Raw genomic sequence first — 23,478 nt, 5'->3', positions numbered from 1 at the left:
AAAAACTGCTTTAAAATTAAATAGTAGTGTTGTCCTTGGACTTAAAGTATAGGCGGTCTTACTGGGAAATAGTAGCATTGGGTATGATGCATCAACATTTTCTTTACCCTCTCCAAACTCATTTTGAAAGAAAATCGTATTTAAGCTTTAAAATTTGTATACTGACTTGAAATATTTTATATACATGTTCAAATGTTATAGGTACTTTTAAAAAATAATTAACAAACAAAATAATTTAAGATTTTAAGAAGCGCCTACTAAGCATGGAGTGGAACCAAATCTGTTCGTCTTATTAAATCGCCGCGATTTTTATCAACCAATTCTCTTACATTTGTGTACCAAACACCTGCAGATAAAAAATAAAGAAATTTTAATAATAACCACTCTAGTTAGCATTAACGAATATCTTACCAATTTTAGTATTTTTCATGCAATCCCCAAAAGCTTCACATCCTTCCATACTGTTAAGTACTCCGAAAACTGCTAGATCTGCAAGATTTGGCTGCTTACCACCCATGAATTTCTGCTTGCGCTTCTCCAGCTCGTTAGTCCACTTATTTAGTGCGTCATATATATGTGATCGCACATCGTCGGAAAGGCCATGTCGGCGCTTCAACATCTTACTTATACCCCACATTGCAACAGCACCTACGTTAACCATTAAGTTACGTTCCCATTTGGGAAAGTAAATATCCCATTCTCCAGCCTTCGAGAACCATTCAAAGGTTTCACGGGCTTCTCCTAAAGTGCGGTAGCAATTCGGCGATATTAGATGCACGAGGTGGGAATCCGCCCATGTGCGCCATTTACGCTCGTTTCTAAAACAAGAATGCAAATTAGTTAAATAGATAAATTGTAGTTATTCCCCTTGACTTAGTTATCGCATCTAGATACTTACTCCTGCATGTCTTGAGTTACATTCTTTGGTGTTTTATCTTGATACATTAGGAAATATTTGTTTAGTATGTCAAGCCGTTTTTTGGAGTCGTCATCGAAAAAGGATATGGCAGGGTAGAAACTTGCAAGATATCCTATATCGGTATCCTTGTCATTTAAGTAAGAAGCCAATAGCGAGATGATAGCGCTGGAGTCTGTCATCTGTATATAATGTCCATCGCCTTGTTGCACCAATATCATAGGAACTTTCTTTTGGTCGGACCATTTGATATCTTGTCGCAATACTGCATCCACTTCAACCACTGAATACGATATGCCCATGTAATCGAGGAAAGCTCGTACCTTGCAACAGAACGGACACGTTTGGTATTGAAATAGTATTATATTCAAATCGGAATCATCAAGTGGATTAACGTATTTCTTGGTTATCCTGACATCGGGTAGCTTCCTTAGAATTTTCGGCGGTATGCGTTCATGTTCCATATGCGAATTCTTGTCCCTCCAATTTCCATATATTGAATATGCCGTACCAGAAGCAGCACCAATGCCTGCACCAATAAGTGCTAACTTAAATGTACTTGTCCCTTGTGGTTTCGGCGTAACAGGCGAGGCATAATGTCTGCAGGGTGGCCCAAATGAGCGATATAAAGGCAACGTGTTCCTGACGTTTGAGCGCGATCCACAATGTGTCCCCAAGTGCCGACTAATTGCAGCTCGTAGAGTTGACATTGTTGTTGATTTTATCACCACAGTGTGTTACTTAATACCCGGCGGAAAGATTTGCTGAAACCACAATTAATCTCGAGCTGGCCTTCCTATCGATCAGCTGCTCTACGGCCCTTGGTGATGCCACTGCAGTTATGTCAATCGGTGACATTTAAAGAAAAACACATTCACCATAATTTGGAGGTATTTGAAGTTTTTTTAATTTACATTTTTTGAATTAAACTTAAAATAATTGCCAAAAGAAGGAGTAAAGTTTATTTTTCCATTTATTCCAGTTAGCTCTTATTTTAGACAGTAAATACACACTTCCAGTGTCAGTAACAAAATTTTCTAAAGGCATTTTTCTTAAATTTTCTAATACAACAGTTTCGGCATTTTTTTTTATATATCAGTGAGAAAATAACGTAGGGCAATCCAAATAAAGCATCGACGGGCTTATCAAGACTCATATTCATTAAGGACACGCAAAAAATGCACATATCAGGAAAGGAATGTCGTAACTTTTTGTATCATGGAAAAAAGTTTGTAAGGATTATAAATAGTATCAAATTCAATCATTAATTTTTTAAATATTTATTTCCAAGCCCCCACGTGCAGTTCCTGCCTTTACATATCAGGCGCTGCAAAAAAATACCATAGTGGAATCACCACCAAGGTGAGCTTTATCGGTTCTACATAACTTATGAAATGCAAATTCTTTTCGTTTAATGTTCGCAAAGGATTTATTTATATAAAAAAAGACCTGTAAAAGAGACACTTTTCAAAATGTATTTTCGTCGTGGTGATATACCAGTAGCCAAAGGGATTAAGGGCAGTGGAAAGGGTACTTCAGGAACAGTTAAATGGTTTTGTGATCCAAAGGAACTCGATTACTGTTACTATTTGCCAATATTTGTAGATGGGTATGTAATGGCTCATAATAAAGATATATATATTTTTTTAAGATTTTATAATTATACATTTTAAATTTAGTTTGGCAGATATTGATGTCGACATACGTTTATTGGCACAAGAAGCTGCCATGGATTTAATACTGAAAGCACCACACAAAATATTACCGGTACTACCAAAGCTTATTCTTCCATTGAAAAGGGCATTCAATACGCGTGATAAGCGAATTATTATATCAGCTTTAAAAGTACTACAGACTATGGTTTTAGTTGGTAGGTTAGCACTTTAGATTCTAAAGTTGAGAAGAGCAATGCAACCTAAAATGTTTAAATAAATTTTATTCATTGTAGGACCATGTGTAGGACAAGCTCTTGTGCCATACTATCGCCAACTTTTAGCTGTTTGTAATTTGTATAAGAACATTAATGTTAACCTTGGCTCAGGTGTGGACCCTGACCGTAGTCGCCGCATTGGAGATGTAATTGAAGATACGCTTTCATTGCTAGAAACTTGTGGCGGACCAAACGCATTTATCAATATTAAATACATGATTCCAACCTACGAGAGTAGTACCCATCCGATATGTGACAAGTCGGCAGATAAAACTGGTGTTGAGGCAATCAAATGAAATAGGCTTGATTTGAGTATTAGTAGTAATAGAGGTTTACAAGCAAGCCGGAAATTATAAAGTTTAACCTCTACGTACAAACTTATACACGTTCATAAGTATCTTCAAATACATAACAAATTTAAGTAATACTATTTTCGAAATTTCGCAGCTGTTGTATTCTTCATTACTACAATGGATGTAAAATTTAAGGGACAGTTTAAATTTCAGTCCTGCTTGTTTTAGGCTGATTAAAATAGATTAGTAGTTTGACATTATATATTATTTACATATACACATATATTTGATGCTCTTATTGCCAGGCATAACTGTAATGTATCGAAAAACAGACAAATTCAAAATTAAGAACCGTTAAGTATTCAGATTTTTATTTCGATAAATAAGATTTTGCAAGTTTGTTGTAAAAAGTAGACTTTTGAAAGCAAGACTTAATTTATATTAATTTTATAAAAATGCTTGACCGGATACGCATGTTAGCAAAAATATGGCCTACCAAAACGTGAATGCTCCGGTTTGGACCTGAGATGGGTTAAACTGACCGGAAGCCCTTTTGTTTTTTAAATGGGACTGTGCCTTTATGGGACTATGCAGATTTGGATTCTGGTTCGAACTTCCGGTCAGTTTAATCCATTTGCGGTCGAAACCGAAAACCGGAAAAAACATTACCCAACCTATGAGAGGGGTGTACGGGTGGTATGGGACACCCTGTATAATTTGATTACTCAAAGCTCAATATATAAAAAGTGCTAAAAATATTTAAGAGATTTTGCAAAAAACAAACATATTTATGTTTATCTCACTTCAACCCTATACCCATGGGTTAATGAGAACTATTGTAGTTGATTGCATCAAGTAAGAAGAAGCACGCTATGTGCTAAAAAATTTCGCTTGTATACAAACAAATTTGTAAATAACTAAACAAGTATTAATTTTCTACAATGAGCACAAATACTTTCGGAAATGGTCTAGGATTAGACAAATATAGCAGTGAAGATTTCTTCAATATGCTTTTGCGTTATGGATTATTTGCAGGAGCTATATTTCAGCTTTTTTGCATCGGAGCATCGATTTTACTACCGCCAACTTGCGAAGAGTCAATTTGTGCAGAGGCAAATGAGGTATAGAATCAAAAGTGCATTAATAAAATGCTATTTATGTATGTACGTACAAATAAATTATAACTTTTACTTTTTACGAAAGGAATGCAAGGTTCACGGCGAAACGGCCAATAATATACGACAACAACAGCGGTTGCACAAAGTACGCAAGCAGGAAAAAAAGAAACGGCGCTGATTTCAGCTTCTCCAACATACCTACATACATATATACAAACATGCACAAATATGCTGTTAAATAATATAATTATTTAGATTAATAACATGTCAATATGCTTCGAATTATTTTATATGTATATTTAATTAGAGTATAGATTTATTTGCTGATTATATGCTTGACATATTTGCTGATCATGCAAAATAAAATGCTGCATTTACCTGTTCAATACGCTAATAATATTCCAGTATGTATTTACACGTGTAAGCTTCTTATCTGCATTTGTTAATAAACTAACCGTACACAGTAGAATGCAACTGATTCATTAAAAAAATTATTGGTACTGTGGGACCGACGCCAATTTCATTAGTTGACGAAAACGGCGTCAAGCGTATGTTTATTGCTCATTAGCAAACGGCAATAACTTAAAATAACTCTTAACTAATAGCTAATAAATCTAACGGACATGTATGAAAATATAATTTTAGCTCATTTTGTAAATTACCACTTTTAAGAAAACAAGTTTAGTGTTTTTATGTTCTTCGCACGTACTAGTTTTATTTCAAATATGTTCTTTGCACTGTTATTACTAATACTAAAAGGAGATGCATCGATTTGTAGGTCAAATTAAAATGTGTATATAAACAAATATATATGTATGTACATATTCCTTCTTTTTTTAAGTTATTGCTTGCAACGATGAACAAACCACTGATTGCGGTATCGTATCTGATTGTGTGGTAGAAAACACAAAAATTTGCGCATTGGGCAAGCAAACTGTTTGCTTCAGATATTTTGAATCTATGTGTCATCTAAAGTATGAGGAATGCAAAAAACAACAAGGTTTGTGTCTTATTTTATCGTGTTTTTAATGAAAGTTAATCCTCATTTCCAGAGTACATCGTTTTTTTGGACGTATACTGTGAGAACCCAGCTTTTATGTGCAGTAAAGAAGATGAAGATTTTGATTGAGTGATTAAAAGGAGTTAAAATATATTTATATGTATCTACATGTATCTACTTAGTTAGTGTATAAGCGCACCGCTCAAAAATTTTTGTAACTACATATGTATGTGTGTTTGTATATGCACACAAGTAATTTATGCAAATAAACACACGTTTTGAGATAATCTTATCTGATGCGGATATGAATTCGTGGGGCGCCTTTAATTTCTACATATGTTCTATATTTATTGTTGGCAAACAAGGAGATCACTTAAAAAAAGAATACAAAAAAATAATGTTAATTGAACGAAGTCCACCAAAACTAAATCTCTTCTTAAATTATATGTAATGACTTTTCGTATTTTTTACCATTAAAAAATTTGCATGAAAAAGGTCTTACCAATTGAAGTTCCACGAATCTCTGTCACTAGGAAAACGTACTCGCACACAAACTGGCAGTCTCAATCATATTCGTGAAAACGAGGCTTGTACTGATTGATCTCTAGTAACAACTACTTTTTTCTCCAGTTTTCTTCTCTTCTATCTACCAAAAAATAAAAATAGGGTCACACTAAAATATTGCATGAATTCAAAATTTATCATTTTTGCGAGGAATCTGTACGTACATATGTCGATATTCCCTTTGAATAAATAGCTCTAGTATTTATTGATTTATCGAAGATTTCGTATTTCTCTAAATTACCGTTATATGGGATGTGGGCGTGGTTATTGTCCGATTGTAAAAATTTTCAGCCGTTTGGTATGTTGTACCAAGGCCAAAAACTGTGGGAAGAAATTGGAGGAGCGGTTACCGTGATATACACATGCAATCATAAGTGGGCGTGGCTCATTTTCCAAAAAAATATAATATTCTTATTTCTCCGCTAAAAATCATTGTAAATATAAATTTTGAGCGAATAAGCTTCAGTAGTTACTAAAATATCGCAGTTTCGTATTTCTGAAAACTACCGTTATATGGGGGGTAGGCGTGGTTATTGCCTATTTTCAATACCATCCGTCCTACGCTAAAAAGAAGTACACATACCAAGTTTTGTTAAGATATCTAAATTTTTACTCGAGTTATCGTGTGCACAGACGGGCAGACGGACGGACAGACAGTCACCGCTTAATCGATTAATTTTTTTATCCTGATCATTTATGTATAAATTTCTCTATATCTATCTCGATTCGTTTCACCTGTTACAAACAACCGTTATGTGAAAAAATTTATAATACCCTTGTGCACAAGTGCGCTCGGGTATAAAAAGTCTCTCAGTGCAAAAGTCCCTATTTGATAGTTTTTCGGATATGTGAATTTTCACATTTTCTCTTAGACACACCGTTATACTAAAGTTCAAAACCATGTCTTAAAACGGCGGGTGTTTTTAGCATCCTTAAAAAGCTCAGTTTGCATTTGCTTTAAAAGTTCTAATGGGACTTTTTGCTTTACTGGTGACGAAGGTGGTATCTCAATGAAGATCCCATACTGATTTGGTTTAGTTGCGATCATTGGATCATGAACAAATTAACAGTACTTCTAAAGTTGTATATGAACATTGAAGTCGGTTGTAGCTTTTGCTTAAAAATTACTTGTTTATGAATAAGCCCATAACCCTTTTCCACTTTGCTTAGCAACTATAGCAAGAAAGACTTGGACCAAACAAAAAAAGGAAGCCAACCAAGGCCTGATGATAGCTCTGTCCTCTGGTTAACATGTTTTGATTATGTTTGTATCAGTTTTCAGCAATTATTTTTTTTTTGTTTAAGGAAAAAAGGAGGCTAATAACTTTGATGTTATGACATTCTTCCAGGAAATGGGGGATTTTAAATTTTTTTCCCGTGTATGATAACTGATAACGATAATAGGTGATACATCGGTTAGAAGTGTAATTAGAATAATTTTTGAATGTAGTTATTATTCAGCCGCGCTCCAAAGCTTACGTACATACACACACATACACATGCACATACTTACAAAACTAAGTGCAATAGTTTAACAGAACCTCAAAGATGGTCTCACTGGCAAATGGATTTTTTCTACTATTAGTTTGTTTGTGAAATAAATTTACATATTTAATTGCTCCTAATTTTGTGTTAGAAATGCAAACTAAATTCGTAAATGAACTTTCTAACTTATAGGCTCGCTCAACAGTTGCGTGGAGTTTTGCGCCAATGCTTCCAATATACCAAAACCGCCTGCAAAAAAGGCTATATCGCCTATTGAACCGAAACCTTGCGAAGCAGTGAGCAAATGTGTTGTGGATGCAAATACCGAGCCTGTATGCCGGTATGATGACAATGAGGGCTGCGTACGGAAATATGAGTCATTATGCCATTTGAAAATAGCAGCTTGTAAAGCTAAAAAGGGTAAGTATTTATGCAAATCATGAGCATCATAAAATATGACAGTTCAAATAAAGCAAAGCTTATCTCGTTTACAACTTGCGATAAACACGTAAAAATATTTGGATGTTTTTTATATGTATGTATACAGATTATGCAGATTACAGCAACATCTACTGTTCAATGGAGACATATTTGTGTGAAGAGGGTTACGGGCGTTGGACGATATTTTTTGGATATGAAAAAATTGTGGAAAACTTAAAGATAAAATAAATTAGCTGCTTAACGGTTATTAGTGCAGCAGCAACTTAGTGAGTGATAACGTGCAAATATATATGTATGCATGTACATACATATGTATGTAGACAGGTGTAAGTAAGTACATACATATACAGGTGTCCATATTTTGTAATAGGTAATGCTAGCAAAAAAACAAATCAATTAATTTATTTAAGAAAAATTCTTAAACACATGCAATGTATGCATATGTATGTATGCTAAATACCCAAGACGTGAGGAAAACTTTTACACGGGTGAATAAACAATTGTTTGATATTATTTACGATCTAAATTTTATTTTGTTGATACAAGTGATAAGTAGAAATTTTTGGGCACGTTGTAGCCTAGAGCATAAGCACACAATTTATATTTTAATTGCAAGGTTGCTTAGATATTTCTGATTCCCTATGATTGCAAAATCAGAGACCATAACTATTGTCAGGGCTATAATAAAAATAATGAGTAATGGGACGTATGCTTGCCTTCCTACGAATCGTATAGGATAGTACTATACAGAATTTCTAATTTTCGAATTAAACACCATGAGCCCTATTAACGTAAGCGAATTTTTTTCACGGTTAGGGCTCGTTATATGTATATATGTATGTATACATATGTAAGTATATGGGTCAACATATGTATATGGGTCAATCCATGTCAAATCGACCAATGGTTGAAATGGAATTGATGTGGATTAATTTTGGTAAGAACTTTTCTTTATCATATAAGTAACATAGTTTTGTCAAAGGAAAATAATAATAATTTTTTTACAGTTGTGCAAAAATAAAAAGTTCCCGGATTTTTTTTTTTTAATATCTTAAAAATTATTATAGTTACAAATATAGTTTCAAAGTTGATATTTAGCGCCACAAAGAAAAAATATCAAAAAAATTGGAAAAATAAAAAATTACAAAGTTTCGAAGTCAAAAACTCGTTAAAGCAAAAAAGAATTTTTCTAAATTTTGTATAAAGTTTGAAACTCTGATTTATATGGTTTTGGGCAAAACCTTGGACACGAACAAAAAAATTTTAATTCAAATTCTATTTTTTTTTTCAAGTACCCTGTTTGCTAAAATAAACTAGACCCAACTGTTATTGTTACTGTAGAGAAAATGTGTGAAATAAAACCGGGTCACGTTGCCATTTTTCGAATGATTCGAAAACCGGGTTTCGAAAAAGTTTGAATAATCGAACACCCTAGTATTTACAAGGAAAAAAAAAATTTTAGAGGTATGTATTTTAAACGTGATCCAGCTTCAAAATGTTGTAGTGGGAGTCATAAAATACGCTAAATTTTGTAATAAGCTTGAAATAATTGCATTTTTTTTTGTGAGGCATTGCTATTGTACATATGTACGTACTCATATAAATGCATTCTATGTACATACTATATAAACATTAAAAATGTTAATGGTAAATACTTTTTAAATGGTTTTAGAACGTGCCTATCGGATAAGCTATATATGAGAAAAATGCATTTCGTAGCATTAAAATCTAAAATTTGTCACGTAGATAACATTAATAAAAATCACCACAAAGCAAAATTGATTCTCATTTAGTAGCAGTGCGCCGGTCAGCGAGCTTTCACTTCCATATCAAATATCAACAAGTTCAGCTTACAAAATACTATTGCGCTAGTAAAAAGAAATGCAGAGTCTTAAAATTTTCATTTGGTTATTGGTGGCATGTAAGCAACAAATAAATGCTAAAGTGCTGTGCTTAACTATTGGCGTACTACTAAATACTCTCTTAAAAAACATTTGCAGATTCAATAACATTAATAAACGCGCGCGCCATTGATGATGACTTGGCTACACGTCTCGATGAGCTCGCTTCAGATTCTGAAAATGATGAGCGCTTCAATGAAATCAGCGATTTGGAGGACATTAATGAAGTTTACTTTCCCAAGCGACGACAAAAGTCCAAAAGTATTACACGCAACTGGGATGTGTCAACTAAAAGGCCGGCTGATGTTGAAGAATTGACCACGGAAATTGAGAAAGGTTTTGTCCAGCCAATGGTTTCTACGATGTTCAGTTTTATGCGTGATGTCATGCGACAAGTTTTTCATTGATAATTCATAATTCCGGGTTATCATCAGTGTATTAAGATGCCTAGATGAATTTATGATTATGTGTTAATTGTTGTGTTTGCGTAGCTTATTTTGTGATAGTGTGTTAAGTACAAAAAAAAAAACTACCGATTAGTTATTTAAAAGAAAAACCGGAAATGAACACAATATTTTTATTTTAAAGAGGCTAAAAGCATAAACAGACGGCAGCGTTGATCCGGATGAGCTCGAGAATGAACTGCAGTTGATCCGGATTAAGTCCGAGTTAATCCGGATCAACGCTGCCGTCTGTTTAAGCTTTAAGTGTGCGCATTTGGAGGCGAGAGTCCTTATTAAGATTTGGTGTACGATGGCCTTTTAAATCTTAATTTTAGGAGTACCCGGAAAAATTGCGCACAGAATAAAAATATTCAGAAGTATATTTTAATCAAAATAAAAATTTTCTATCTCTCAATTTGGCCGGAAATATTATTAATCGATTAAAAACTACTGACTGACCTATAAGAATTACTTCATGGTGATTTAAAAAATTAAATAGTTTCTTTTTTAACCGGTTACCAATTAAAAAAACCGGTTTTATGTACTGGTTACCAATTTTGAGAAAACCCAGTTTTTTCTTTTTGGTAGTTTTAAAAATGAAATCAGTTTTTTTGTACCGGTTAGCAATTTTGTAAAAAGCGAAATATTTTTTCTTAATGTTTAAAGACCAAAAACGTATTTAAAATTTTACTAAACAAATAATCTTATTGTATTGTTCGCGTTTATTAAATACCGAATGATGAAATGGCTAAATCGGGCATTAATCAATCCATTCTCATATAACGGTATTTATGAAAGAAACGGCTAAAACTTCGATACTTAGGCAATCACTAAATCAAAGTTGTTAAACTTTTGTATGCACATGTATGGCATATGTATAAAGTAATATTTTAGCAACAAACTTGGTTTCATAAAAATTTGGAAAATAATCGTTGTAGATTTTTGTGAAAGACCATAAAAAAAATCTCAAAAACTCAAAACTTAGTACACATATTGTTCGTCGTGTTTCTAAGAAAAGTGTTGGAAAATTTTGAAATCGCCGATAATATTAAAACAAAATTTATAAAAAAATTTTTTTTTTAATAGAAAAATGGGCGTGACCGCTCCGCTTTTTATGAAATTGGTAACCGGTGCCAAAACAATCGATTTAATTTTTGTGATAACCATAATAAAAAACTAGTCTTGACCACTCCGCTTTTCTCAAAATTGGTAACCGGTATAAAAATCCGGGTTTTACAAAATTGGTAACCGGTACTTAAAGCTATTCCATTTTTTAAATCGCTGTGAAGTAATCCTTGTTTCAACCAATTATGGCCACTTGTATTTTTCTACATTTGTGTTGTCGAATGCTTAGAATTTAGCTCTATTTTAGTTTCGGTACAGGGCGCTATGTATATTTTGATTCTTAAATCAAGGAATTTCTAGAGCAACTAATCGATTTATAGATTTGCTTGTTTATTATTTTTTATCTTTGCGATTCGATTAATATAATAGGTAGCGATGGCACAGTCATCATCAATAAAATGTTAAGAAAAGGACACAGGAAACTCTAAGAGAAATTATATATGTAAAAAAAATTTTAGTTTCAGAATTTTATTTGACAAACAGTAATTAGAGTTATTTTAAAGAGTCAAGTCCATATAGATTTGTCATTACTTTCGGCAAGAAATCGACTTAATTCTACGTGTGTAGTGATAGTTTACGTATACATATTGCTTTACAGTTAGATGGCATGGCATTTAAAATAATTTATTAAAATACATATTATTGTATGGTTGTCGAATTCTTAGCAAAGTTTATAATCTGGATGAGTTCTTCGTTCAGCTAAATCACATAGTGACATATCCACCGTCTCAAGATCTGAAATGAAAAAATAAAATAAAAAATAGTTATTGGGGTTATCATAATTATGAATTGCTACTTAAATATATCTAATTTGATTTTGTTCCGTGCTTGGAGCCCGTCACGTAAAATTATATAAATCAACATTTTCAAACTTGTACAAAAATTAAAAAAGCTCAACAAACTTTACCAATTACTCGCAAGAATTTCAAACTTTTTTCAGTAGGATAAAGTGCGAATTTCAAGACTGCATACCTAAAAATTCTGAATAAAAAGTTTGAATTTTTTTTTTCGGTTTTCCATATAAACAAAATTTCGCACAAACTATACTTTGTATGGAAGAAAAAAAATTTAAAAAATCAATGAAATTTTCAAGAATTTTTAAACCTGCATATTATTAAACTAAATAAAATTTTCCTAAATTGGGCACACAGCTTTAAACTTAAAATTAAATGGTTTATGTTATATAATCTGCTATATTTTCATAAAAAATGAACGAAAAATATGTAAATATAAAACATTCTGAATATTTGTGAAAAATATATGTGTGCTATTTACGTGAGCGCCACTGTATTTATGTACGGAGGCAAATGCTGCCGCCCTAAAAGTACGCGATGTGCTACCCACTGGTTGCGGTAGAGAAAGTGGAAGAGCAACCTATAGCATACCGATCTAGGCTGAGAGTACTCAATAAACTTACGCTTAAAGTGTTGTAAGAAGTTACTAATTTGGTAAAGGTCTATTAACATTTAACACTTAGTATCTCAGGCTGCGACCAATTTAGCCCCTTTCTGCATATCATTCAGAAACAGTGGCCGGTTTTGACAATGGACCCTTTTACATTGCAAAACGAAATTCGATCTTCTAAAAGTACAATTAACCAGCCTAGCATTACACTTAGACCATTTTTATTACAAATCACCTATCTCGTAGCTAACGTTACAGTAGCGGTATTCACCAAATTGAGCAAGTGGCCTGGCACTCTGATAAAATATGTACTACAAATGATTTCAGTTTTTAAACTTTTTTTCGTCCAGTTAAAAAACAACTATCGTTATACATAATTGTAATTTGCAGACAATTGGTCTCATCTTTCCTGCGGAGACAGACGTACATTCACTCTGTGTTACTATTTGGCGCCAGCTAGTAAGAAGAAGGAACGACGGGCGTGCTATGTTGAAGTCGGTCAATTTTGTTGAGATAAAAAATATGTATGCATGTGGCTTTGGTGCATTACGCCAAGAATTGAATCGAGTCTTGATGTAGTCACAAAGTTTTACGTCTGCTCTGAACGGCAGATAATTTTTTTATGAAAAGTTTTTTTTTCTGGTGGCCGCTATGGCTACGGTGAACATTCGTCCTTTATTTTAAAGGACAGTCCTTTAATTTAACCCCCTGTACTTTATAATTGTTTTCAAAATAAAGGACGCATTTTGTCGTTTATTTCTTAAACTGTCCTTTAAATCAGTCCTGCATTTTTCAGAGGTAAACTTTTAAATACAGAATATGAAAAATAAAAATATCCCTTATAAAATATAATGAAAACCCTTGCCAGTTTGTTTCGCACCCCACTTAAGGATTTCTGTTTAATCGGTAATCTTTGTACAATGTATAAAGCGCAGAGAGGATCGTTTTGAACGTTGAGTTTCCAGTTCCACTGAAAGAGAACAATAAATACCCTGCTGCACAGTGGTTCAAAACTGGCATTTAGTGTTCGTAATTCACTGGAGCCTTCATTGTTCACTTAATTTGATTATTATTATTATTTTTTTTTAATGAAAGCTTACAATATTTGCAAGAGACCAGTTGAGCCTGATTTGTGAACTTTTATTTGATTATATTAAATTTTTTAGTGCAAATCGCAGAAAAACGTAGAAAGTTTGGACAAAATTTATTCTCCTGCTCCAGTTAATAAATGTTACATAGCAAAAACTAGTTGAAAACAATTATATGGTTTTCTGAAAACGAAAAAAATTACACAAAAATTTGAAATTTTATAAAAAATGTTCACCAAAATAAATGAGGCGTATTCTGATTTTCGTACGAATCGAAAATTTAAAATTTTTGTTTAGAAAATGTTAGGGAAATTTTAATATTTTCGATTCGTACGAAAACAAGAATACGCCGCAATATTTTTTTTTTGGTTTTTAGTAAAAATTGGTTCAAAAATGAAGGCTCCGGTGAATTATGAACATTCAATTCCAATTTTGAACCACTGTGTGCTGGCTTCGTCGTGCCGTATGAATTATGGTAAACGCATTTTGGAAGCAAAAGATGGCGAAGTCCTTGAAAAGGATTTGGCTTCATTTTTCGCTACACCGGGGGAACTTGTACAATTAAATAATATAATTATCTGGTAAATATTTGATTTAAATTACGATATGGGTAAGGTACTTTTATCATAAAAGCTGTATGTACATACGTATTCCCAAATCATTTTGAAAAAATTACCGGTCACCGTAGCTATGGCTGACAACAAACAACAAATTCGATGAGGAGCTCGGCCAAACACTTAGCAAAAGTGCAAGCGCCAAAATATTTTTTAATATTATTTTTTGTGTAAAAAATACACACTGACGTTTATTGTTATTGCCTGCCGAGCTGTGATTGTAATTAGATAAAAACTTGTTCTATCCCAAGACGGTTCTGCAATCCAGGCATTGAACCTGGTTTATAGAGAGTAGTATTGGTGCGCGCCTCTAACGACTGGGCTACGGCGGCTACCAGATGAAAAAGCTCTTTCAAATATCTGCCGATGCCAAGAAGCGTCGCTCATTAGTACATATTATTTACGTTATTTTTATTATATTGCATCACCTTTCAAATCTGATTAAAAAAAATACTCAATGCTGAATTTGTTAAGCTTTTAAAAATTTCTACTAAGTGCAATTTGAATCTCTCGCGTCTCAGGCTTAATTCTGTGATTAGCAGCTTAATTTAAATACATAATTTCAAGATCTACATACATAGCATATGTACATACATATGTATATGTTTATAACCAACTTTCACTAGCATATATGTATATAGTAAGTAGTTAATTTAAGTACACTTACTGTGTTTCTTTGAGCATTTTAGTTGATCATACTGGCATTTGTTGGGGAATCTAGCATAACAATTGCTGTCATAACCACAAACGGGATCGAATATTGCCGGACATATTTCGTTGCATTGCTTCGGTTCAGATTGCGGAGCTGACGTTGTCAAAGCGACAGTGACGAGCACTAATGTGAATAATTAATTTAGAAGTTCAGATTTTAATGTTCAGCACAGATATTGGTACTTACCAATCAATAAGGAGAATATAGCCACTTTTGTAGTTTTATTTTGCATATTGATTTACAAAAAAAAATGTAACAAATTGTTTTTCAAATTATTCTAATAAATTTCTCTGCACTTTTGCAAAATTCTGCTGGCGTTGCAATCTGTCTATGACGGGAACTCTTATTCGACTGGCTGCGCTGCGTCGCCTAGAGCGTTCTCAGTGGCGAAGCGCATTTCTATCCCAGTTTCCGTTATAAAGTTGGATTTTGCATAGACATACATATCTACAGACATACAGTGGGCTCCAAACAATCTAACTAATCAATGTATATCGAATTGGAATTAATACTAGGCTTGTAGTACTTGAAGTGTATATTTATATATTTTTTATTTTTTATTTTTTATTTTTGAGTTTGCATTGGCACTTGGCTTCACTCGGTGTTTTTATGTAACGACTGGTGTGCTATGTTGAACTCGACCAAGAAGAAGATTGATAACAAAATTGTATACCTAATCAATCGCACTTGATCAAGATTACATATGTACATGTGTAGGGTTGCCTGATTTAAAATCCTTTTTGATTTAAAATCTGCTTTTAATTAAGTAATTTGATTTGATACATCAACCAAATAAAAAATAAATTTTATTTTTCAGTTGATTCATTGGACAAATAAAAAATAAGATTTATTTGTGATTCCATTCGTTGCACAAAAAAAAAAAAAAAATAATTTGTGATTTGATTCCACGGAAAAAAAAATAATTTTATTTGTGATTTGATTGTCGGACAAAAAAAAATAAATTTGTTTTTTGATTCCTTTAACAGATAAAAAATAAATTTTATTTGTGATTTGTTACGTATTGAAAAAAATTCCAAAACCGTGGTTGCCTTACATAAAAAGTAATTTATTTGTTAGGAAATCACGAATAAAATTGGTTTGCTCGACAAATCAAATTCAAATCACAAATAAAAATTGTTTTTTATTGGTTGACGAATCAAAACACAAATAAATCTTATTTTTTTACTTTTCCGATGAATCAAATGACAAATAAATTTAATTTTTTTTATTTAGCCGAGAATCAAAAAACAAGTAAGATTTATTCATGAAATAATAAATTTATATTATTTAACATTAAATATAAATTTAAACTCAAAAATTAATTTGATTTTTGGATTTGTGATTTGATTAATTCGAAATCACGCAACCCAGACTAGGGGGGAACTAAGCCGATTTCGTGTAAAAGGTATTTAAATAATATTTAAAATTTTCGTTCCAATATTTAAGGTCTCACTGTATTTGGGCGACAATTTGCTGAGATTATCATTTAAAACGCCTGATACATATTACGCGGCTGAGCTTATTACTATATATGTATGCACATGTTCACGTCATTGCAAATACAAACAACAAAAATTTCCCTGGTAATTTCAACAAATATGTATTGGAATAGCAAAAATTCAGACTAAGTCTGGGTTATCATAACTGTATATATGTATGCACAAGTAAGAGTATTAATCGTTTCTACAGTTGATATTTAAAACATATAATAAGGGGCGTCTTTAAATGTTGTGTACGTGGCTCGTGGTCGAAACCAGGGTTGTTTCGAATATTCGCAAAAAATATATCAAAACACATTGAGCGCATGGAATGGAACAACAAAACGGATTTGATGGCTCTTGGTACCGACAACGGTGAGTAATTAATTGTGACTGCCTGAAAGTAGGAAAAGCCAAGCTCAGCTAACTAATAAAAAAAACTAGTTACAAGCTGTTCATTACAGGTGAACCTTTCCAAGCAAATCTGCAACCTTTATCGTCCGTGATTCCAATAATTGAAACTATTATAAAAAACGGGGTACCTTTTTAACAAAATAACAAGATTTTAAACTAATTCTACTGGCAGCCACGACTTTCAAAACAGAAATTTTCTTCGAAATTTTCATTCCTACAAAATAACAATTTATTAGCCATATCCATCTACTCACAACGTCGCGACGCTATAAGCACACATTTTTCAAACCAGTCACAGACGACAGGATTAAAAATGAATTACAAAAACTAAAATCGAAAAACGCTGATGGCGTAACAGGTTCTCCAAATTCTGACACAACCAAAAGAATTGGTTCTCCAAATTGGAATACAACGGTGTTTAAACAGCGATGTAATTCTCTAATTATTGAACCGCAAAAAAAAAAAACTGAGGTCCTCTCAACTGGTACAAGTTTGTCGCCTCGAGCGAGTAGTTATTTAATGGCGCAGGTTTGATTTACGACCCGTTAGGAAACAGGCTGTAACCCGAAAAAGCAGCAAAATACAATGTTCCAATTTTTTAATTTAAGTACTAAATAAAAAAAATATTAAAAATTACTAAAATTTACTAAATATTTCTTTAAATACAGTGAAAGGTCGCATAGACGGACGCTCTAATAAGCGGACACATTCTTGGGAACGAACAATTTTTGGTTTCCATACAAAATGCTCTCCCATACACGGACTTTCCGATAAACGGACGCGGACACTCAAAAATGTCCAGTTATGAAAAAAACTCTCCCATAAGCGGATGCGAAGCTCTAACAAGCGGTCAATTTTGTTTTGTTTTTCAGTCAAATGCTGTCTCTTGCGCTTCTACATATGTATATGTACACAAGAACTTAGCCCATATTCAAAAATATTTTCTTTTTTAGAAAAAGTGTTGCCTTTTCGTTGCCAATGGGTAATGAGATTTGTCGGTAGGAAAGAAAACGCAATAAATTTGAATTTATTTTTAATTCAAATATTACTTTAATTTAAATTTAAATTTTTTAAGTATGAATTTTTATTTTATTTTTTACGAAATTCCTATAAGCGGACATGTCTCATAGGCGGACAAAAAAGGTGACCATCGGTGTCTGCATATTGGAGCTTTCACTGTATTTGACATCCGCATTCGCATTCGCATCCGCGGATGTCTAAAATTCCACATTCGCAACATCCCTGGTCGAAACGATTGCGAGATAACAAATGCAAATATGTACATACATACTATACATATGTATGTATGTTCGCAGTATGTAAATATATTTACTTATATGCATTTGGTGAATGATTTTGAAAATATGTTTACTATAAAGACGTTAAGGCAATTTTATTTTATGTATATGTACATGCGTACATACAGATGTACATTTGTGAGCTAGGGTGACATTTGCTGCATACAATAAAAAATCGGTAATTTTTCCCCAAGTAAATTTAAACCTGGTTTATTTTATCAATCCAGCTTAAATATTTATATTGATTTCGAATCCAGTAGTAGGGTGGGATGTGTTTTTTATAGTGTAAAAAATAATTTCATAAAAAAAAACAAATAAAATTTTCTAAGCATTGTAATACTTTATCAAGTAAATGCTCTTTAAGAATAACAAACATCCTAAAAAGTTTTTTTTATGGAGTTTTCAAAAATTTCGCCGCGATTTTTTCTTCATTTCCTCTGTATCTTTAAAAATTTTTTTTTTTAAATTAGAGCACCCGAAAAGTTCATACGTTTAATGATTTTTGTAGAACTTTAATTTACTGGTAGCTTTGGGTGGTATGTACGTTAGGGTGGTAGGCACTGAGATTTGGTGGGTAAGTACTAGAACGGGGTACTTGGGGTCAATGAACTTTGGGACAAAAACAAATATCCTAGAGAAAAGAACAACCACATATGCTACTTTAAGATCTGACTGTAAATGTCGAAGATACGGCGAAAAAAATTTAAAAAGACGACGTCCATATTCAGCAAAAAATAAAAATGTCTTTTCAAAATTGCCTCGTAAAAATACTTTCGACTCAGTGTACGGCCATATTTTATTTTCCGGTACGATCTAATATACATACACGTTCGTAAAAAAACAAAAAAAAAACTCTGCTTAGTTTTTAAACCCCCTCTCTCGAGTCACTAAGCTCACCAGAGTTTTTAACACATACATATAGCTTGGCATTTTCGGCGTTGTGAGATAAGACTCCAATAGAACTGCTGCTGTTTTAATTTGCAAATATTTGTATGTACATATTTTATAGATTAAATATTTAAAATCATGTAAATATATACTTGGTAAAATATTTCATCATAGACATACACATAGAATATTAAATGCTCAGTACTGTTCCTGCCTAATTTGTTGCCGGCAGTTTAAATTTGAACTCACTTGTTTTTCTCAGTTGACAGTTAGCTGGAATATAGGGCGATTAGTAAATACAGGGCATTGCTTGCACGTTTATATGTATGTATATGTATGTATGTATCGACATATGGATTCCATTCACACAGTATTCGTAAATTTGTATTCATTGCTAAATGAGCGCCGTTGTAATGTGGCTGTAAGCTCTTTATTAATTACGTCTTCTAAAAATAAATCCACTCGAGATATATTTAGATGAAGAAGGAAGAATAATTCAATGGAAAAAATTATCGGGAAATGCAAATGTACTTACGTTTTATAAATATACATACTACATACATATGTATGTACGTATAAATAGTTTACTCATAGACTTGCAAGAGAGAGAGCCATTTTTCGCACTTATATTGAAGAGAGAGCAAGAACCAGGATATATGCATACTCTTCCAGGTACATACATATAAACGAATTTTGTTTTTAACTTAAAGAAGGTAAGCATTTGTTGTTATTCTGGCAATGCTGGTTTTAAAGATTTATATTTCGAACTTGCAGGAGTATGCAGGATGATACGCTCGCAGAAAGCATATCAAAAAAATGCATCCGAAAAAAACTTTGCGTTCATTTATTTATAAAAAATACAAAAACGAAAATCTGGCAAGCCTTATTCTCTCACCGCTCTCAATGTCCGCAAAGCCGTAACTTAAGAATCTAAAATCTGCTTTTATGCCTTTTCCAGGAGGTCTGCGAATATCGCTATTGAAAGCCGTTTCGACGTAACTAGTTGGACTAAACGGAGAAGGGTGCTAGCTGAGCGAGTTTAAGAGGGTAGGTGAAGAGCCGGAAATACACATGTTGTTGGTTTGTCCGGCTTGAGTCTGGATAAGAAGGAGTTAAGCTTTGTAAAGTCGTTTATTGTCGCTTATGGCTTATCGGATCTAGTGATTATGCGATCTTGGCTCTGCTCCCAGAACTTGTCTGTTCGAATATTGTCTGCACCATTAGCCAAGCAGAAATTGTGCTAACTGACGCACAGTGCGGCCGAAAGGCAAAAGTGTGGCCAAAATTGAAAAAAAAAAGTTTCTAGATAGGGCCTTTTCATCAAAAAATTGGCTAAAGGGATCTTCTAAGAAGCGAAAACCGTTCACAGTAACGGCCTGTACCCCAAGTCAAAAGTACATTGGGTAAAGGAAATCCAACAAAACTAAATGGAGTCTACGTCAGAAGGCTAGTAAAATGCGCAAACAATTTTGGGAATAACAAAATTGTAACAGAATTTTTTTCGAAGGGCAAATCTAAAGGTATTATGTTTTTCATTTATCATTTTCTTCATATCATCGAACATATTGACATATTGGAAGAAAATTTGCCAAAAATCAACGGTAAGTTCTAGCTACCTCAAACTTATACTTTGAGACACTAGAATTGAGTGGGCTATAAAACTGCATACTCAGAATCTTTCTTGGAAATCTAATTCAAAAGCTCTAAATTTACGAGACGCCATACTGGATCCGCCATTTTGAATTTTGCAATTCTGACAGTGGATTCGTATATAGAGTTCCTGAAAACTCCCTAGTACGAAATTTCGAATTATACCGCATAGCATCTCATATCTTGAACTTTTTTCAACGGACATTTGTGGGTATGTGCATTAGTGCGGGTCAATTTGTATGGGAGATTATTTCAACTATGCGCTCATAGCATTGGAGGTTTCTACAAATAACTCTAAGCCAATTTCCAGAAGAAACTATGGGTCTAAAACAATTTGGAGTTTGCCATATTGCGAAGATAAGTTTCTTTTATTTGGCAGTTTGCTGTAGTGTTGTAAAGAAGTGCTTAGTTTTTGTATAAAAATTGCTACCAAGGGTTTTTGGCAGAGAAATCTATTTCTGGACTTACCTTATTCCTAAAACATCCGCCAGAGGGCGCAATAGTGAAAATTTTCACATTTTCTTACGAGATAAAATAAAACGTATATTTAACTTTTTCATTAAAACTAAAATGTTTACTACGAGAATTTAAAACTGTTAAACTTTGCACATTATTATGCTAAAATTGAATGGACTATAAAATTGCATACTCGATTTTGTTTTTTTAATTCTTAGTAAAAGGTTTGCAATTTTTAATGAAATTTTGCAGAATTCTTCTAATTTTCGTACATTTTTCGGAACCTAGATTCATATGATGTTTGTTAAAATATAAGCCATATTTTATTAAAAAATTAACAAGAAATTTTGATCGCGAAACTATTGTGGATACTAAATATTGTGAGTGGCTGTAATGAATTTAAAACAATTAGAATTTTTATTGAAAAAATATGTAAAAAATATACATACGAAATAAAATCGTAGTTTTTTCCCATTGGAATTGTAGAATTTACTGTGTTTTAAAGCTTCCACCAAAATAATTCGGCAAAATGCTAAGATTTACGTGAACTGGACCGATTTAAAAACACCTCCAAAAATCGATTTTTTTGTATAAAGAAAATTTGTTTTTAAAAATATTTTTTTTTTTTTCCAAAAAATCACCCCAAATGATAGCAGAGTTTTAGATTAAAGGGTCTGCATAAAAATGTTTGAAAATTTTGTCAACCGAATAAAAGTAACGAAATTTTTTGAGGTGTTTTAAAATCGGCCCAGTTCCCGAAAATCTTAATATTTTTCCGAAAAAATTTGGCGGAATTATAATCCATTATGCTATACGCGCATATAAAAAAAAATAAAAAAATGACCTGCCCTAATGTGCATTCTAGAATTCAGTTAAAACTACAAAGAAAATGGAAAAGGGAACTTTTTCTACCTCTACGCAAAATCCTATTTATATCTGGTTAAAAATCAGTTTTGGATAGCGCCGAGTGTAGATAATTAGATAATTTAATGACAATTACTGATATATAATGACCTACATGGGATATAATGACCTATACAATATCCAAAATAAAACTCATATTTTGCGTATAAAAATATTTAATTATCATTAACAGTTTATTATCTGTTACAGTTAGTTTAAGTTTCCAAAACAAAAGACTTAAGTTAAGAACTTCAACACACCCACAGTGCCATCATAAATCTTCGAATAGATTCAGCAGATCGTCATCGACAAGTAGTGGTATACTAAGTAGAATTTCTTGACGCCACCCGCCTTGCGCCCTCAACAGTCAACTTTCATGCAACACCCGATATTTGAGCATTTTCCATGACAGAATATTCTGGTTGAGCTCCTCACAAAGACGCACAACACAACCTTTGCAAAAAGAAAACACAAAAACGAAAATAAATAAATAAATAATTATTTCTTTTCTTGTTTGCATGCAAGTATAAACAGGTTTAAATTTTAAAACACTTGCACTTAAAAGTCTAATTAAGTTCAGAGACATCAAAAGCTTTTTTCAGCTGTTCTTTTTTTTTAATCGATCACACGTTGTATGCCAAAAAGCGCACAATGCACACACAAACAAAAACTCATAACCGACACACTCGAGTAAAGCGAAAGCGTGTCGAAGCAAAAGTCAATTACAATTCAATTTGCAATTCTCTTTCAGACACTAACCAACAAGATATTTTATAACGCGCAGCAAAACCATTGCAAATAATCTAAAAACCAAATTGTTTTCGAATCGTAATATTTTTTGATGTTGTTGTGATTCTAATTTTCTTGTTGACTGTTGACTACTGACTGCTGTTACTGGTTGCTTTTATTGTTGTAATAATGTTGTATAGCAAATTATGTAACTTTTAACTGCGAAATTGTGCTGCTGCCGAACAAACGCGCGTTTTCTTTATCCGTTTACGTTGTTTACTCGCCAACGTTTAGAACGTAATTGAACGCAGAATTGAATTGCATCGTTGATCTTAAACGAAAAATATCCAGCAACAACAACAATATGCAGCGCGTTAGCGTTTGAGCGTTGTTGACTATTTGCTACAGCTGATTGCTGTTGTTGCGTTGCAAGTTTGCTTACTGTTGGCTGACAGTGGCAGTGGTAACGGTTAGTTGCATTTATTTGCACGTTCGCTTAGAAGATTGTAGGTCGTGGCTTTGTGCAGCTAAGTGTGCATATATGTATGAATGTGTGTAAGTTTGCTGCATGCACAGCGTATTCACGGTTGCCACTGTTGGTTGTTTTCAACCAAACTTGGTTGTTTTT

At 33.0% G+C, this 23,478-nt stretch overlaps 7 protein-coding genes across 7 annotated transcripts; 5 read left to right on the top strand and 2 right to left on the bottom strand.

Moving 5' to 3' along the window:
- Window positions 1-142: 142 nt before the first annotated feature.
- LOC118746911 (prostaglandin E synthase 2) lies at window positions 143-1,749 on the bottom strand. Its single transcript, XM_036480891.1, has 3 exons — window positions 899-1,749; window positions 412-818; window positions 143-346 (listed from the first exon to the last, which is right to left on the bottom strand). Exons 1-3 carry the CDS (start codon window positions 1,624-1,626, stop codon window positions 258-260), a joined length of 1,224 nt encoding a protein of 407 aa, XP_036336784.1. The 5' UTR covers window positions 1,627-1,749; the 3' UTR covers window positions 143-257.
- A 269-nt stretch (window positions 1,750-2,018) lies between these two features.
- Window positions 2,019-3,548, top strand: LOC118747063 (parkin coregulated gene protein homolog). Its single transcript, XM_036481054.1, has 5 exons — window positions 2,019-2,148; window positions 2,208-2,278; window positions 2,343-2,525; window positions 2,596-2,786; window positions 2,865-3,548. Exons 1-5 carry the CDS (start codon window positions 2,095-2,097, stop codon window positions 3,140-3,142), a joined length of 777 nt encoding a protein of 258 aa, XP_036336947.1. The 5' UTR covers window positions 2,019-2,094; the 3' UTR covers window positions 3,143-3,548.
- A 432-nt stretch (window positions 3,549-3,980) lies between these two features.
- Window positions 3,981-4,723, top strand: LOC118747062 (protein anon-73B1). Its single transcript, XM_036481053.1, has 2 exons — window positions 3,981-4,260; window positions 4,343-4,723. The coding sequence occupies exons 1-2, from the start codon at window positions 4,081-4,083 to the stop codon at window positions 4,433-4,435; spliced, it is 273 nt and encodes a 90-aa protein (XP_036336946.1). The 5' UTR covers window positions 3,981-4,080; the 3' UTR covers window positions 4,436-4,723.
- An 81-nt stretch (window positions 4,724-4,804) lies between these two features.
- LOC118747061 lies at window positions 4,805-5,549 on the top strand. Its single transcript, XM_036481052.1, has 3 exons — window positions 4,805-5,031; window positions 5,099-5,257; window positions 5,310-5,549. Exons 1-3 carry the CDS (start codon window positions 4,950-4,952, stop codon window positions 5,384-5,386), a joined length of 318 nt encoding a protein of 105 aa, XP_036336945.1. The 5' UTR covers window positions 4,805-4,949; the 3' UTR covers window positions 5,387-5,549.
- Window positions 5,550-7,369: 1,820 nt separating this feature from the next.
- LOC118746956 lies at window positions 7,370-7,945 on the top strand (the record flags this gene model as incomplete). Its single annotated transcript, XM_036480950.1, has 3 exons — window positions 7,370-7,409; window positions 7,499-7,726; window positions 7,854-7,945. Coding segments are annotated over exons 1-3 (360 nt in total), but the record flags the coding sequence as incomplete, so codon positions are not given.
- A 1,598-nt stretch (window positions 7,946-9,543) lies between these two features.
- On the top strand, window positions 9,544-10,141 carry LOC118747059. The gene is made up of 2 exons (XM_036481051.1): window positions 9,544-9,668; window positions 9,748-10,141. The coding sequence occupies exons 1-2, from the start codon at window positions 9,629-9,631 to the stop codon at window positions 10,053-10,055; spliced, it is 348 nt and encodes a 115-aa protein (XP_036336944.1). The 5' UTR covers window positions 9,544-9,628; the 3' UTR covers window positions 10,056-10,141.
- Window positions 10,142-11,668: 1,527 nt separating this feature from the next.
- LOC118747058 (turripeptide Pal9.2-like) lies at window positions 11,669-15,429 on the bottom strand. Its single transcript, XM_036481050.1, has 3 exons — window positions 15,221-15,429; window positions 14,990-15,157; window positions 11,669-11,951 (listed from the first exon to the last, which is right to left on the bottom strand). The coding sequence occupies exons 1-3, from the start codon at window positions 15,264-15,266 to the stop codon at window positions 11,878-11,880; spliced, it is 288 nt and encodes a 95-aa protein (XP_036336943.1). The 5' UTR covers window positions 15,267-15,429; the 3' UTR covers window positions 11,669-11,877.
- Window positions 15,430-23,478: the final 8,049 nt, after the last annotated feature.

This window comes from Rhagoletis pomonella, unplaced genomic scaffold, assembly GCF_013731165.1.
Source record: "Rhagoletis pomonella isolate Grant_MI unplaced genomic scaffold, Rhpom_1.0 Rhpom_scaffold_00011, whole genome shotgun sequence".
Taxonomy (NCBI): Eukaryota; Metazoa; Arthropoda; class Insecta; order Diptera; family Tephritidae; genus Rhagoletis; species Rhagoletis pomonella.
Note: the sequence above shows the minus strand (reverse complement) of the source record. Positions and strands in the feature narration are given on the sequence as shown.